Genomic DNA, 16856 nt, shown 5'->3' with positions numbered 1-16856 from the left:
GCAAACCCTTAAAATATACACACACAAACGCTCCCCCCTGTCAGGTCTGATAGTATTGCTCGACGGCGCCAAAAGGTACTTGGCGTACGAACAAATGTCACATCATTTCTGTTCACGAACACCAAACCAAAGGCAATAACATCAAGAAATGTTACCACAAAGTCAGAAAATGATATTAAACATAAATTACGGGGGTCAAATTATCCATCAAATGTTTCTTAAAATGTCACTTTCTCAGGGAAATTGCTTGGTCAAAAGGTTACCGAACCAAATGAAGTATTTTCCATGGTCATAGCTGCTCGGAGGACAGGAGGGTGTGTGCACATCAGAGGTCACTGTACCTTTTGAAAATGAAAAACAAAGACTCAAAAACGTTGAGCCTTCGACCTTAAATGTCTTGTCGTGATAGAAGGAAAATCATGTCACGAATGAAGGTGTCTTGGCACGGCGGTGTAGGTGCAGCACCGCTCTTGGTTTTCTAGAGGCAATAAACGAAAAAAAAAGGATCGGATCCCGGTTCAGGACGATAAACACTACATGACACGACAGCGGCCGACCGGCCATCTACTCGACCGCCCTGCTCTACAGGAGTCGAACCAAGCCAAGCCGGGCCTGGCGCTGAGAACACACACACACACACACACACACTGACAACAGTTAACACTTAAGAGGCTGATGATTCATCTGGAAAACAAGACACACAGATGCAGCACTCGCTCATTCACTTCACGTCGCATTCTTACATACAGTGAACTGGAATGCCATTGATTACAACACACACAAAATGACAGGTTGCAGGTGGTAAGAACACACCAATCCACCCTCTCCTTTCATACGGTTTCTCGCAGCACGACACAGAAAGCATGCATGTCGACATTCTGTCAAAAGTACATCCGCCCATCTGCTCGTTGTGGAGGCGTGTGACGGACAAGGAAAAACCACTGCCACGCGCTTTAGCGACCTCCGGCTCCAAACTATTCGAACCCACGCCCCGCCCCGTCCCGCCCCGCCCCAACCCCCCGCCCACCCCCTCTTCAGGCACATGGTATGATCAATGTTTGGCAGTGAAGAGCTGTTGGCAATGATCATGGGAAATGAAAACGACAACAAAGATCTTGGCAAGTGGGAAGTTTTAGTTCGATGCTTAACCTGCTCTTTCACAGCTCTGGCACTCTGCGTGAATGAGGACACAGCGGAGATGCGCGTGTAATACAGACGACGAGGCTTTTTCTGTGCGGATGAAATGGGATTTGTTTGGCCCGGTCCTTGTTCAAATACGTCTCTCTTCCTGATCAACAGCGAGTTTGGCGAGAGAGAGAAAGAGAGAGGGAGAGAACTGGTCCTCTGAAGTGACAAATCTCAGCAAATTCATCAAGTAACGCATGAAAGGAACGCTTTTTTTTTTTTTTTACTCGCACATAGGAAAAGAACACTATCTAAAACACTGACGGAAATATATATAAAATAAAGCTTGAAAATAAAGTGTAACTATGTATACGCTCATGAATACCTTTTATATATTTTATGTACACGTATCTGTCTATTGTTTTTTTTAATATATCAATATATCTGTTTTGTTTAAGTATAACTGCACTCTTGTACTCAAACCCCGCCCCCCGTCACCCCCCGAGAAGTTCCTGTGAAAGCTCCGATCTGAGCTCAGCGAAGTCGTTGACACTCCCCGAGTGTCTCCCGGTGTGTGAAAAAAGGCATGAGCTCAAATCGGCGCCAAAAACAACTTCATCCTCGCGCAAAGACGTGCGAGAAAAACGGGGCCGGGCTTAGCTGCACTTCCTGTTTCTCTTTCCCTCTCTCTTCTTCCATTTGTTTTTTGTCTTTTCTCTCTGTTTTTTTTTTGTTTTTACAGTTAGCACCTTATATGAGTCAAATAATAAGAACAAAAAATAATAAAAATAATAATATTGTGATAGCATATACGAATGTGCAAATATACAACAATAAAAATACTACAAAGATACTTTTTCTTTCCAAAAATACAAGTGATATAACATGGATAGAAGAAAGAAAAAAAACAACGTAACACAACAAATAAAAATATTAAGAACTTAAAGCATGCACTTGATCCTTTAGTGTGTGGAATGGGAATTTTAAAAAAAAAAAGAAAAGAAAAGGAAAGTCAGGATTGAATAGGGCTATGTTTGGGGCAGATGTTTAGCACTACCGCACGCTCTAGCCTTGAATCTTGCGCAGGATTTCGGTGGAGACAGGCGGGTGGAAGTTGATGGTGTGGTGTCTCAGGCCCTGTGACGTCTTGTAGCTCTTGCCACAGCGACACTTGAAGGGCTTCCTCACGCGGATCTGCGTGCGGTGGCCGTTCTTGGCATGGTACTTGATGCCGTTCACATTCTGCAGTGACAGGAGCAAAGAGAAGACAGGGACAGAGAGTGAGGCCAACGATGCCAGCGCGTGGTTATTGTATCATTGCACAAACATGCACTGCGAAGAAATGTCTTTTGACACGACTCCAGGACTTCATCGACTCCAGGGTGAAAGCACGTAAACCCGTTGTACTACACACAAAGATCAGTCGACACTTGAAACATCTCTTTGACTGATCGCCAGCCCAAACCTCTCATGCCATGTATCATTAACGTCGATGTAAACTCAAAGGTGCTCCAAGAAAGTGTTCTGCAACTGTTCCAAAAGACAACATCTCGTAATGTGTCCCTGTCGTGTTAAAAACCTGTGTCACTGTCAGAAAAGTCAGTTTTATGACTGGCACTTAACAAACGTCAGGTCGCAACCAACTCCTGTCCTGCATTCACTGAGGACACACACACACACACACACAAATAAATCAATGCTGTGATTTACTTGTCAACAAACAAAGAAATGGCAGATACATTATTGTGCGAGTCACACTTTTGCTCTTGTTGATTTATAATCAAAAAGTGGGTCCTCAAATAAAACATGTCTGGGAAACACTGGTTTGGCCCACAACCTCCTCCTGTAGCTATAGATTAAAGACAGAATATAATCCTAAATATGATAGTTTGCTATTGTCATGACCAGTGAGCAATATTATATATATATATATATATATATATACATACACAATATTTTTTTTAAACGTGTAATGTTTGTATTACAGTTGTCCATGATTTATTTCATCTTTCATTTCACAAACAAACACATTATGTGAAATATCATCATGGATATCATTATTGTGTTGTCGTCATGTGATTTTAAGCCAATTTCCCAGAGAGTTTTGCTTTTTTTTTTTTTTTATCTCACATGACTGCCCCCCACCCCCCCGCCCCATGACAAGACTGGACACTCAGTGTCCCACCGGTCATTGGAGTTTGAGACGGGGCAATGTCCAAAGATTTGGGTCTGGACATTCTGTGTAGTTTGCCGCTCACATGTGACAAATGCAGCGGGGACACTGACTGACTCGGACTCATTCATAACCGAAGGAGAGTCTCCAGAGGATGCGGCGGAGGTTGTGGCGCCTGGCTTGATCCTGCAGGAAGTAAGAAACTCGCTCATTCACTCGCGTGCGGATCCTCCAGAGTTTCTCCTGCCCCGTTCTCACATTAACCCGCTCGGACATTAACTGGAGATTACAGTGAGAGGCTGGCAGAAGGGTCTCTGGAGAATCTCCAGAGCGACTTCTATGGACATTAGCATTCAGAGAATCTCTGGAGCTTAGCTGTAAACAATGTCGGAGCTTTGTAAAAAAACCCTGGTGGGAAAGCCCGGGGAAGAAGAAAACATATGCGGAGCGATTCAGAGCGACAGCAAATGTGGCTTTCTCCCACGTCACCGTATTTGGTTTAAAAATAGCATGAAATGAGTTATTCCCACACTGTCAATTCGCTAAAGAGCGGGAACGACAAGCTGAAAGAGGTTTATTGTGACCAGTCAGAATCTAATTCAACCGAAGCAAATGCCATGATGCACTTTCTTATTTATCACAGCTTCCGATCACGACATTCGGGATTTGTAAAGTCCAGACATGTGACACTCAGACAGAAGCCCTAGTGTGTCCTGTGGCTGCTCGGCAGCGTCCCACGTCCCACTCCTCTTACCTTGTATCTCTTCTTACAGCCAGGGACAGGGCAGGCAAACGGCTTCTCCTCTCCCCCGTTCATGCACATGGAGCTGAGGATGGACTCGGAGCTGATGGCACTTTCTGTGGTCCACGACTCATCGCTGTCTGACTCCTCGTAGTCTACCTCCTCCTCGTCATACTCGCTGCCTGGAGGCACAGCCGAGACATGCACCACGCAACAAAAAAAAAAAGACTCATTACACATGAAATATGGAGGGGTTTTACCCCGAAAGGAATGTACCAAAACAGACTTATTTTTCTAATTAATACTTTTCTCTGTATTCTTCATTGATGCATCATTAGTAGCCACTGTGAGTGTGGGGCGTGGAAAAAAAAAACAGCTTCATATGTGTGTGTGTGTGTCTGCTTCTGTGTGTGAGTCAAAACACAAGGATTGGCACCAAGAAAGAGATCATTAAGTGGGAGTGATCCCTGGAAAAAGTGCTTTGCTAAGTGCTGAACATTTTCCACTCTTGCAGACACACACACACACACACACACACACACACACACACACACACACACACACACGCACACAGGTTCCTATTGACTTCCATTCATTTGGACAGCCTTAACAAAGCCTTAACCTTAACAATAACCCCTAACATTAACCTAACCCCAATTCAAATCTTAGCCACAAACTTAACCAGCTCCTCAGAAATAAGGTTCAGCCTCATTAGGACCAGGTTTTGGTCTCCATGAGGACTACTGGTCCAGTGTTTGAGTTGGAAAGGGTCATAAAGAGGCAAAAAAATACAACAAGCGTCCACATTACTGAAAGGCACACACACACACACACACGTACACATAAAGTCCCAGTGACCCCCCACCATCTCACAGGAAATGCTGCACCTCAGCATGAGGAAATGGATGGCACCCTGGCACATGTTGAAAGACTCGGTCGGTGTGTGTGTGTGTGTGTGTGTGTGTGTGTGTCTGTGTAGCCGTGCTGCTGTATCAGCCCAGACCTAAGGCTGCGTTTGGAACCATTTGGGCTAGAATTGGACATCTGCTTCTGGGCTGCACAACACACGGCCCCCATGCAAACACACAGCAGGACAGCTGCTATGTAATTAGCAGAGTGTTGACTGGTCTGCTCACTGCAGGAGCCACCGAGCCCAGCACACAAACATCACACACACACACACACACACACACACACACACACTTACAGACAGTTATTGGCGTTTTTTGCCTCTTCCACTCTTTGTCTGATGAAAGACTGGGAAGCTGGTTTTAATTTTTTTTTAAAGAAAAGACTGGCATTAAAGGTCCAAAACATTACCAACGTATCCCAAAAATAGCTTTTTAAGGTTAAAAGTGAATCATTTGTGGTTTGTGTTTTACAGGTTGCATTATTATTTAATACGAGGTGAGCTTGGCAGATGCCTTGGTGCCATTATGTTTTTAATTTTCGTGATGAAATGAGCTTTGTTCCATTCAGGGTAAACGAACCTTTGTTTGCTCCTTTTTTATTTTTTAACACCTTTATTCACCGCACACACACATACGCAATCTATCTGTCTTCCTCTCACACACACACACACACACACACATGTGGTCATACCTGTAGGTGTGCTGCTGCGGAAGGAGGAGGACGGGGTGATGGGGGGCGTGACCGGAGGCGTCAAGTTACCACTTGTGTGGCGGGGAGGCGTGGCCGTGCTGTTTCTGGACACCCCGCCCGTGATGGACAGGGACAGTTTGGGCGTGGCTTTCTTTTTCATGGTCTCCTGTTCCCGGCGCGCCGCGTCTGTCATGAACCTGAGGACAAGAATATGTTGCGACACGTTGAAGAGGTCAAAAAATGTGTAATTTTATGTTAGCTTATTTATTTGTAATGAACTTTATCATGTAATCATGCTCAATAGTCTTGTTGGTGTTACTATAAATGAATTATCACACCATATATCTCCTTAAAAACACATTTGACATGTCAACCTTTGCTTTTATTATAATTTATAACTTGGCTACATTCATTATTTGGGCTTTTGTCTGCCCTTTCTATCAGTTATTGTTGATCAAATTATCAAAAGCAATTTATTTAAAAAGGTAACACAGTGATCCGACAAGACACGTTTTCAGTGATACTGTTTACGCTACCTGTAACTTTCTATTGTGCTGTAATGAAAGGTTTGATATCATCTAATTATGGCTGTTCTGCTGTTTTCAGTCGGAAGTCTGATCTTTAACAAGACACGACTGAGCCGCTGAATGAGCTGCCCTTTTAAGTGTACAGTCATCACAACACCGTACAGTGAAGAGTTGACATTTACAACCTCGCCACTTGAACAATTACCACACAAAACAAACCTCTCGTTCTCCTCTTCGACGTTATCGTGTGATTTAACGGGACATTAGGGCGACGTGACACGTCGGTTCACCACACAGAAACAGACGCACTCATCACACACACGCGCACACATAAACATCATAATCCTGAAACGCCACATTTGGGCTGCACCGGTTGTAGGTCAGGGAGTCAGGAGTGATTGTCTTGTGTGGTTTCCTGTGCTGGTGTGGGGGTGAGTCGCTGCTGTGTCTATGGGAAGACATCGGGCTGTGGAACCACTTCCCACAAGCCACATGAACGAACACACACGTTCAACCGCACGCACGCACGATCTTTCAGTGGTGGAGCAATGCTGCCCTCTATAGATGGAACGCCTTTGGAAAAAGCATGTGTGTGTGTGTGTGTACCTGTTTATGTAGCTTAGGGCCAGATAAGTGGGCTGCTGTTGCTCCTGCTTCTCCAGAACCCGCGGGTCTGTGTCTGAAAGAGAGAGAGAGAGAGAGAGAGATTAATCATGACTCTGTGGAGGGAAAATGTCGAGTGAATACTCTTAGTATGTCGCTGACTCATGCTTCCATTCTTCCTGCCAGACGAGCTGATATATAAGTGTGTACTTCTCACACTGCATTCTCTGTGTTTGCTCATAATATATAGCAGGGCTGCAGATTCATTTCAAATGCTCTCATAAGCGCTGGATTATTACGCCAGCTCCAAAACCTCTTTAATTTAGTGCCGACGTCTTTCCCTAAGTGACCCAAGGCGGCTTAATCATCGCCAGAGTCTGGATGTGGCAAAGAGGAAGTTTGTTGTCGAGTGAAGCGGCGTCGAGGAGCCTGTGATGAATGTACGCAGTGTGTTGCTCAAAACACACACACACGCCTTTTTCCAGTTGCCCTGCTAAGTCAGTAACACTACAGTCGGCAACTTCCACCGCCTGAGGGAAACAGTGTTAAATTTAAAGCGCCCCCCCACCATCCCAGTGCCTGGAAAACAGCACCGACACAAGTGTGCATGAAAACATCTGTGAGGCACCAGTGCCACCAAGTGTTCAACAGGGGAACATTCGGAGGGATCTAACCTCAAAAAAAAAAAAAAAAAAAAGCCTATAGTTAGGTTTATGTGCATGTAATATATCATAATTATCACCACGTATGTAATGACTAGTAGATGAATTTAATCATATTTGCACTCCTGGACGCTCCTTCCAGCTAGTAAGTGTGTGTGTGCGTGCATGTGTGTGTGAGTTGGCCCTCTTAGCCCTTTGGTTTCCAGGCTTTCACACCTCATAATTAAAAAAAGAATGCAGACTTCCCACTGTGCAGAAGAACACCAGGGAGACCAGCCAACACGAAAACACGCAGGAAGAGAAATGCACAACACTACTGTGAATGCTGCTGCTGCTGCTGCTGCTGCTGCTGCTGCTTCCTATACATCTATAAACACATAGCACTGGAATGGCAAGGAAAAGAAATAAAGATGCAGTGGCATGGAACCATGATCTCTCTCACACACACACACACACACACACACACTCACAAACACACACACTACCACTCATCTGAGGTGGTCCACTGAGGTGGTCTTTGACCGTCTTTTATAGCGGAGCCTTAATAATCCTACCTGCTGCTCAGATGTAGAGACCAGAGCTCTCTGCATGCCGCATTAACACACATGCACGCACACACACACACACACACACACTTAGACCTACAGCACTGACAAAAGCTGTCTGACAAACACTTTTTACAGCAGAGACATAATCTGACAAACTATAAATAATTTAGCCCTGATATTGATGTCATGACGTTGTTTTTGTTAGCATGCATCAACTGGCAGATGTCAGAATATTTACAAACCAGAGTTGTGGAAAGTGTGCGTAGCAGAGCTGAAACAATGAGTAAATACTAATACTAATCAACAAAACAGTCATTTCAGTTCCGACACGGTCAAAATATTCAGCTTCCCCTAATTTAACGATAGTAAAAATGAATTATTGTTTAGTTTTGATCTGACAAAGCGACAAATCAATCAAGTACAAACAAATAAAATAATCTAAATGGCAATGCAGAGGTAAAACCAATGACTTCCAGTTTTCAATAGACTCTTAAAAGCATACTAATCATTATACTACACACTCACAGTGATTAAAAAAAAAATCCAGTCATTATAGCTGCACATATACAGCTAAACTGGAACGGCCCCAGTGAAGTGCTCTTAGATAATATAATATAATGTCTGTTGGCACAAAATGCAGCTTTCACAAGACAACATCCTGACAGATTCATCCCCACTGAACCATCACAGAAGAATAATATGGCACAGTGACAAAAGAAGTCATCAGCGCCACAAGACATTTTTTTTCTCCCAGGCCCATGATGTCAAAAAAACATATTTCAAATACCAGTAAAGTTGTGCATGGGATCGTGTCAGTGTCTGATATACACATGTACAACGTGCATGCCGTGGCAAGTGCAAATGTGTTTTTTTTACAATTCAAACTAGAACAGAAGTCAATGTGCCTGAGAGCATTTTCAAACAAAAGAATCGAACTGCAAAGAAAACAAACCTGCAACACTGAGCTCTGTCAGGTTTACATCTGTGACCTGGGAAACCCCACAGCTTTGAACGTGGCTTTCCAAAACTGACCCGACACGACACTACTCAACAAAGACAAGCAGTCCTAGCCACCACATTAGCGAGGTCAGTGGAATAAATATCCCCTGATTAAATAAAGTCAGCAAAGTGTGAAATAAAAAGTGAATAGTGCTGACGGGGAAAAATGTTCTGCAGATTTGAAATGTGGTTAGGTTGAGGTTAAGGTTAGGCCATGACTAGGTATGATTAAGGTAAAGCTTTATTTAGGGTGTCCAAGTAAATAGAAGTCAATGCGACATTAAATGAGTAGCTACACAAATCTGTGTGTGTCTGTGTGCTCAGGGACAGACAGAGAGAGAGAGAAGAAGTTGGGAGGCAGGGTGTTATAGTGAGCCAGGTGCACGGAACAAGTTGCAGTAAATGTTCACCGCTTTTATGACTTCCACTCACCTAGCAGGACAGGAAGCTACAACCTACAGGCACACACACACACACACTTACAGACACCAACTCTGACCATAACCACAACTCGTCTAACTCTTACCACTGACCAGAAAAATGCACTCTTTCGCCCCCAAGTTGGACAAACACTTGCCGATTATGTGACATTAAATGCACATGTTGCCCCCCAAAAGTAGCCTATAACAGACACACGTGGAGGAAAAAAATAATATCTTTCACTGGTTAAATTCCAGTGTGTGTGCCTGTGTGTGTACATTTAGTACATGTGCGCTGCATGCCTGAGACACTGCAGACTCACCAGGGTCCATAAATATCTCACTAATTAGCATTCCTGCCATTAAAGGCAGCGCCCAATCAACAGCCACTCCACACATTTCAACACAGGCATCCATCTACTCCCAGCAGCGCACTGCTGCCCCCTGCTGAAGACATGGAGATTGCATGTGTGTACTGTATGTGAACATGTGGATGGATGTGTGTGTGTGTGTGTGTGTGTGTTTAAACCAGGCCAAGAATGCGCGGCTTGTTCTGCAGTCTGCTAATTAAGCCACAGACAGCATTTTACCATGTTTCTGAAGCAGCAGGCAACCGGATGGATGGAGGAGGAGGAGGAGGATAGGGGCGGGGGAGGGGGGGGACCTCTCTGTAATTACACTTCCCAGGGCTTGGTCGAGCGCTCAGGCTCTGCAAATTCCAAAAGGTGATCTTTGTGACTCACTGTGTGTGTGTGTGTGTGTGTGTGTGTACAGATGTATGTGTTGCGTGAAAAGACAGGGCCTGCAGTTTCCAGTTTGGGATGCCAGTCCACTAATTGCTGCGCTACACCCTGACAGGTCGTTTAGGAAGTACGCCGAACACATTCCCTCACATGCACAAACACACACTCCTGTTACACCTCTGAAAGAAGGATGCGAAACCAGCTGGCACCTCAGGCCGGAATCTAAACTTTAAATCTTCTTATCATAACCGTGTACATGGGTTTTTAATGATCTTGTGTTTTCTTTGCCAGACGAAAAGAGACATTACTGTTCTGCATTTTTCCTGGTATTTTATAGGCCACAGACTAAATCCATTAATCAAAAAATAAATAAACAAATAACTTGCCAAATACCGAGCCAAAGCCATAAAAGGAAAATGGTGGAATTTAAAAACAAAACAATGGATTATTACTCATGAAATCTAAATGATCTAATGAATGACAAGAAATAAAAAAGAAAATAAGAAGTTAAAACTGCATGTATCTACAAACCCACGTGTATTTAATCCATAATGTATCAATTATCAAAATAATTGCCACTTATTTAAATAAACAATCAATTATATCATGCTCTTCTTGCATACTACAAGAAACAAATGCTGTACAAAAACAAATTCTGATCATTCACTTATTCTGTACACAGGCGTATACATCACATATTAACTCCAAAAATAAACGGTCAGCTGCAGGTCACAAGTTTGAATATCAGTTGGAATCTTAACAGCTTCTTCAACATGATGTGTTTGTATGAGTATTTTTCTTTCAGGCAGTGAGAAACAGGGCCTCATGTCCGCCGGGCTGACGGATTACGTCTTTAAAAATGATGTTATCAGCATTTTTTCGGTAGCGCTTACATTGTCATACGATATTACAACATCATGTTGGCCAGGCTCCGAGTCACAGCTCGCCCCTTTGTTTCCAGCTGTAAGATTGACTCAAAGAAGAAGAAAAAAAACAGTTGTGATGTTTGGGATTTCCCTGTTCTCAAACCCCTATTTTTCCTTAATCTTCACTTTGAACTTTCTTAACCACTGCAAACCTCTATCTGCCTCCCGCTCTCCCCCTCCCTCTCCCCCCTGCACATCTTTGTTGATGTAAGAGGCAGGTATGTGCTTGTGCAGGTGAGCACACAACAAAGTGCGGCCGTGCGCACACGCAGGCAAACCTGACATCATTACATTCCTCAGACCTTACCGAGTCACTGCAGAAAGCCCTTCAACAACAGCACTGTGAACACACACAGATCACCCAACACATTTCCTCCTGTATTCAGATGTGATCTAAACAGTGCGGGCATCTTTGGACGCCTGCTCTGTCCTTTCTTGTGCGATGAGGTCAGCTCTCACATCACCCTAGTTTTCTCACGGGAAGAATCACAATGGGATTTTCTGCCGTGTGCCGTATCAGAGAAAAGCGGGAGTCCGAAATAAGTCACACAAATGTGAGAAAACTGAGATCCCACAGGAGGGACCGAAAAAATCTGACTTTTTAGGATGAGTGACACATAGGATGTCCTACCACAAGAGGGCAGCACAATCTATGGTAATGACCAAGTGTTTCTGCGCCCTGACCTCAGACATACTGCCTCACTTCTTTCTAACCACTATTTATGTCCGCTATCAGTGCCTGTTATCGCCCCCAGATTATCTGATTTATGGATAGTGCCATCCTTTTTTTTCATAACCTGTTTGCACAATGCAGGACAGACCACAAATCAAAGCAACCTGTTATCTACAAATCCTCAAGCAGCTTATCCGGCATCTCATGTTGAGGAGCTAAGAGGATCAAATTACCTTGACTTTTGACTGGTTATCGATTACACACCTTTGCACCACATCAAAGGCAAAGAATAGACTGAGCTTAATGCCTCCACCATCCCCCTCCATCCATCCATCCATCCCTCCACCTCACTCCAATCCCCTCCATCTGTCACACTTATCCCTGTTGAAACCGATCCACGTGTAGTATTGATCAGATTAGTAGTGTATGTATAAGTGTGTGTTTGTGTAATTGTATTGGTTAGCTCTTTCTGAATTTTCTGGCAGTGACCAGTAGTCCTCTTTGGAGACCAAAACATGTAATGTAAAAACCTGGTCATTATGAGGCAGCACCTCATTTCTACGTTTAGGGCTGAGAAATTAATTGTGGTTAGGTTAAGGTTAGGTATTAACTGGTTTTGGTTGAGGGTTAGGAATAACTTTTGGTTGGGCTGCCTAAAAGAATGGAAGTCAATATTGTGTCCTCAGAAGAATAGCGGCTTAAACCTGTGTGTGTGTGTGTGTGTGTGTGTGTGCGTGTGCGTGTGCGTGTGCGTGTGTGTGTGTGTGTGTGTGTGTGTGAGATCCTGACACAGCTGGTGACCTGCCACAGTATGAAGCGAGCACAGGGGTTCGTCATTAAGTCAAGTGATTTAACTGGTGAACTGCTCAGTCTGCGCAAACGAAGGTTGGGGTCAAAGGTCATACCAAGAGCCAGATGGGGCAGATATCTGTTAGTGATTTTGTTCTTGAGACAGAGGAAACCTTGAAAACGAGTCGACTGATTCATGGGAAACATTGCGGTCCACAGCCACAGGTAATTTCTGGGTAAAACATATGAATGGACCCACAGACTCAACTCCACTTTCCCCCCCCCACACACACACAATTACACAAAACCCAAAAACAAACACATCAGTCCTGTCTCACATGTGACGTGACACCGCTCAATGTCCTCGTCATCACAGCTGGCTGCTCTGGAGCTCTCTTTGTTGGCGAGACAGCAGGTGTGCAATAACTCAGCCAATATACTGCCCCCTACCCCTTTAGAGACTGCCAGTTGCCATGGAAACAGGCTCAATGAAGCATCACCCCACAGCTTCATCTCCCTTTAAACCGACTACTCAGAATGGATACACGCCACAAATGACGATTAGTCCTGACTCCCTAAATATGACCTATAACAATAATAACATAATATATAATCTGATTTCAGCACAGGATAGATTTTGGTTTGAGACATAACATTTGAGAAAAGCTTCGGCTCAGTAGTCAAAATTGTACAGATTTACCATGTGAAATACCATCAAAAATATGAACAACTCTATATTCTCGTCCAAGAATGAGAACTTAAAAATATAGGAATTGCCTCCAACAAAGTTTTGGACCTTTTACTCACAATAACCTTGAAACCCTGGGTCAGATGTGTTTCTCTGCCATATCATTACTTAATTTAGATGTACACACTATTTTCATCTATTTTAATGACTGTTAAACTGTTGCCTGCAGTTCTTAACACAGTGGCGTTAATCTCGATTGGTTGATAACAAATGTGAGTCATGCAAAAATGAATTTACTGCACAAACTTAATCAAACACTGCATAGTTCTATTTGCAGTAAGTTGCACTGATTTTCAGCCTGTAACTGTATTTGACTACAATTTAATGACAGGTAACAGGGGTTTTACTGTCTGAAGGAAAACTAATCAACAGCATCACGCTGGTGTAATGACATCTTATTAAGTCCCTACATGTCTGCCACAATTTGGTTTAAATTAACACAGTGTCAGACGATGAATGCAGTAACACCAGGTTTAAATGGACAGCAAAAAAAAGGTGACGACTTGAAAACTAAAAGGTGTTAAAAGCCACAGACTGAATACACACACGGAGACAGGCAGCCGCAGCAGCAGTGTGAAAGGAGCGGGAGCTGCGCTGCATCAGGTCTGGGAACGTAAACACACTCTCCCGCAGTGTTAGCTGAGAAACCGCTGCCTGCTCCAAATGCTAGTTACACCTATGAGACCTACGCGGCCCTCGTAGTCGAGTTACCGCTGCAAAAGGTAACAATAACAGTTACGGCACAACAGAAGCAAAAGGTTGACACTTGCTTTATATATAATTAGTGTTTGTCATGATAACTTAAGCCCCATAACGAGGAATAACTCCGGCGCCGATGAGCCTCGACAGGCAGCGGTCAGCAGGAATAGCGGAACGCCGAGCCGAGCCTATCTGCGTTTAGCTAACTAGCTTGCTAACCCCAGCTAGCCTCCTAGCTCCGTCCTCCCGTGTGGGCCGACTCACCGATGTGATTGTCCTCGATGTGGACGATGAGCTCGGCGAGAGTCTCGAACTGGAGACCGCAGCCGCCGAACCTGCAGGAATTGGAGAAAAACGAAGCGGCGGCGATGCCCGTCATGATTTCGGCGCTGGTGCATGCACTGGGTGGAGGGAAGGGAGGGTACGAGGAGCCGGGGTGGTGAACGCGGAGGCAGAGGCTTTGGGTCCGGGGTGGGAGAGGGGCAGAGCAGCGCCGAGCAGCGGGGCAGATACCGGGCAGACAGACGGGACAGCGGCGGACGCAGCTGGGAGGAGGCGGGACGGTGGGGGTGGGGATGGATGGATGGATGGAGGGAGGAAGGAGGAAGGAGGAGGAGGATGATGAGGAGGGCTGGTTGGTGGCACATACGTCATGACCTGTCTATTACCTGTAGAGATCGTTGACATACAGTTTACATTGTGCTTACTCCTGTTGTTATTTACCCAATTCTCTTTCATAAAGATCTATTGTAGCTATATATTTACCTATTTATTTATCTTTATATTAATTCCTTAAATAGATGTGGTCAGTTATGCTATATGTGTATATGTGTGTGTATACATACATACATTTGTAAATTTGTACATTCATATGTTCATTAACCTGTTCATAGGTGCTGCAATTTAGTTGTTGTGTTACCTGGTGAACACATCTTTTGTTAAATGAAATGAAATTTAGGTACAGTGCGTTACATTAAGGATGGTTTATTGGCATAAGTGTATTCTGCTTTGAAATGGTTTGCTTTTCATAGCCTTAAAACAGTGTTTCTCAAACTGTGGTATGTGTACCACCAGTGGTACGCAAGCTTTCTCTAGTGGTACTTGAAGGAAAATCAGAAATACTGTTACTGAATATACCATCACACAGGAATTTTGACCGGAGTGCGTGGAAAATGGAACAAATAACAACAAAAATGTATCATTATTATTAAAGTTACCATATCTGGTACATTCGCTGTATCAGTGTCTGAAGTATGTGAGGAAGAGGATGATGATGAGGGAGCAAATTAACGTCCGTAGCTGACTTTGTTCGTCCTATTTACACCACTGTATTTTAACATTGGCAATAATGATATTACTTCAAATTTTTCTCAGGTGGTACACCACTGCTGAATATAATAAACCTTTTATTATATATTATATTATTTATTAACTTTAGACAAGGGCCTTGCTCACAGTGATATGTCATCTTGCACTGACATGTTTCTACAGCAGCCCAAACAGATAAAATAAAGATTTTGAAGTGGAAGCTTACAACACAAACAGTAAAGAATTGGCAGAGAGAGTGGGAGAGTGTTGCGAAAGACTGTTTACATCCTTTCTGGTATGAGAAAGCCACAGTAGTTCATTTACAAACTTGGTAGAGGGAGGGGTGAGAGGAGGTGACCTCCCTTTGTTGCAATCACCATTAGATGTCACTACACACTTACAGACTGGGCCTTAAAATAAAATAATTGTATTTGATATATTTTGAGTTTAATAAGTTAAGTACATTAGATAACTTGGACATTTTCTTTAGCATCACATTTCCCTTAGATAAACATCAAAAAAAGCACAACATTGTCAACCCATGTTGCGCATCTACTTCCACAAAGGGCCTATATTTTTGTGGCTAATACTTAAGTAATTTAATGTTTGTGTCATTCTAAATAATGATCTGCCATCATTCAGAGTCATAGCCCAAAGGAGGGGTTTGTCATAGTTTAACTGTACATGTATTTATAAGCACAAACTCATTTTGAAAATGGCATAATGAATTGACAGCACAATATATTACATCCATAAGGTTTACTGATTACCCTATTATGGCTCAGTAGTGAGGAGGGAACTTTGTGGTGTGTGTGTGTGTGTATCCCAGAGAGAGGAGAATGTCCTTAAATCACTGGGGTTGGCTGACCAGGGACGGCTGGCCTGTGTTGGACCTGTTAATCAAGCGTAAAAATGGCTCCGTCATAAACCAGTGGACACAGACTTCAGCAAACAACCTTAAGTCCTGGGAACACGCTCACTCTTCTTCTGACTGCCGCCTGTCACACTACAGCACACACAGGCAACATTAAACACACACACATTCACTCAGACAAACAACATGACGTCACCAGCATCGGCAGTCTCTCACACATGTAGGCTACAGTATAGACATTTAGTGACTTCACTGACCTAGCACAGATGTTCTCTCTTACACACAAACACAGAAACACACTCATTACACGCACACACACACACGTGCGGCGTATCAGACCTGGGAGAGTGACGCAGTTCCAACATCGTTGCGTAAATGAGAAGTGCTTGCATGTGTTGTGAAATACAAGAGAGAAAGGGATGGATACAGAGAGAGGTTATGGTGCATGACATCATCTGATCTGAGGTCTGTGGGTGGCGCACAATGTTGCAGTTTGGGGTAGGTTTCAAACTAGCGTGGGTCTCCTGAATATGAGCCTCTATTTTTCTAAAAAACAAACTGCCCAGTCAGTGATGACCAGCACATAAACTCCAGTTTACACATGTCGAAACGGTGCGAACCAAACAAAGTCATAACAAACATGTGAACACGGCACTGGAGGTCTGCTCCAGAGTGGACGTGTATGTGAAAGCAGAG

General features: G+C 43.7%; 1 protein-coding gene across 1 annotated transcript; it reads right to left on the bottom strand.

Moving 5' to 3' along the window:
• Positions 1-1023: 1023 nt before the first annotated feature.
• On the bottom strand, positions 1024-14571 carry LOC131447021 (juxtaposed with another zinc finger protein 1-like). Its single transcript, XM_058618480.1, has 5 exons — positions 14243-14571; positions 6776-6848; positions 5643-5839; positions 4053-4222; positions 1024-2367 (listed from the first exon to the last, which is right to left on the bottom strand). Exons 1-5 carry the CDS (start codon positions 14355-14357, stop codon positions 2191-2193), a joined length of 732 nt encoding a protein of 243 aa, XP_058474463.1. The 5' UTR covers positions 14358-14571; the 3' UTR covers positions 1024-2190.
• Between the last annotated feature and the right edge of the window lie 2285 nt (positions 14572-16856).

The sequence above is a fragment of the Solea solea genome, chromosome 20 (genome assembly GCF_958295425.1).
Source record: "Solea solea chromosome 20, fSolSol10.1, whole genome shotgun sequence".
Taxonomy (NCBI): Eukaryota; Metazoa; Chordata; class Actinopteri; order Pleuronectiformes; family Soleidae; genus Solea; species Solea solea.
Note: the sequence above shows the minus strand (reverse complement) of the source record. Positions and strands in the feature narration are given on the sequence as shown.

Coding starts and splice junctions, on each gene's coding strand:
- LOC131447021 (XM_058618480.1), bottom strand. CDS start 14,357: ATGACGGGCATCGCCGCCGCTTCGTTTTTCTCCAATTCCTGCAGGTTC. Junction 5,840..6,775: donor GCCCTAAGCTACATAAACAG/GTACACACACAC, acceptor TCTTGTCCTCAG/GTTCATGACAGACGCGGCGC. Junction 2,368..4,052: donor GCTGTAAGAAGAGATACAAG/GTAAGAGGAGTG, acceptor CTGTCACTGCAG/AATGTGAACGGCATCAAGTA.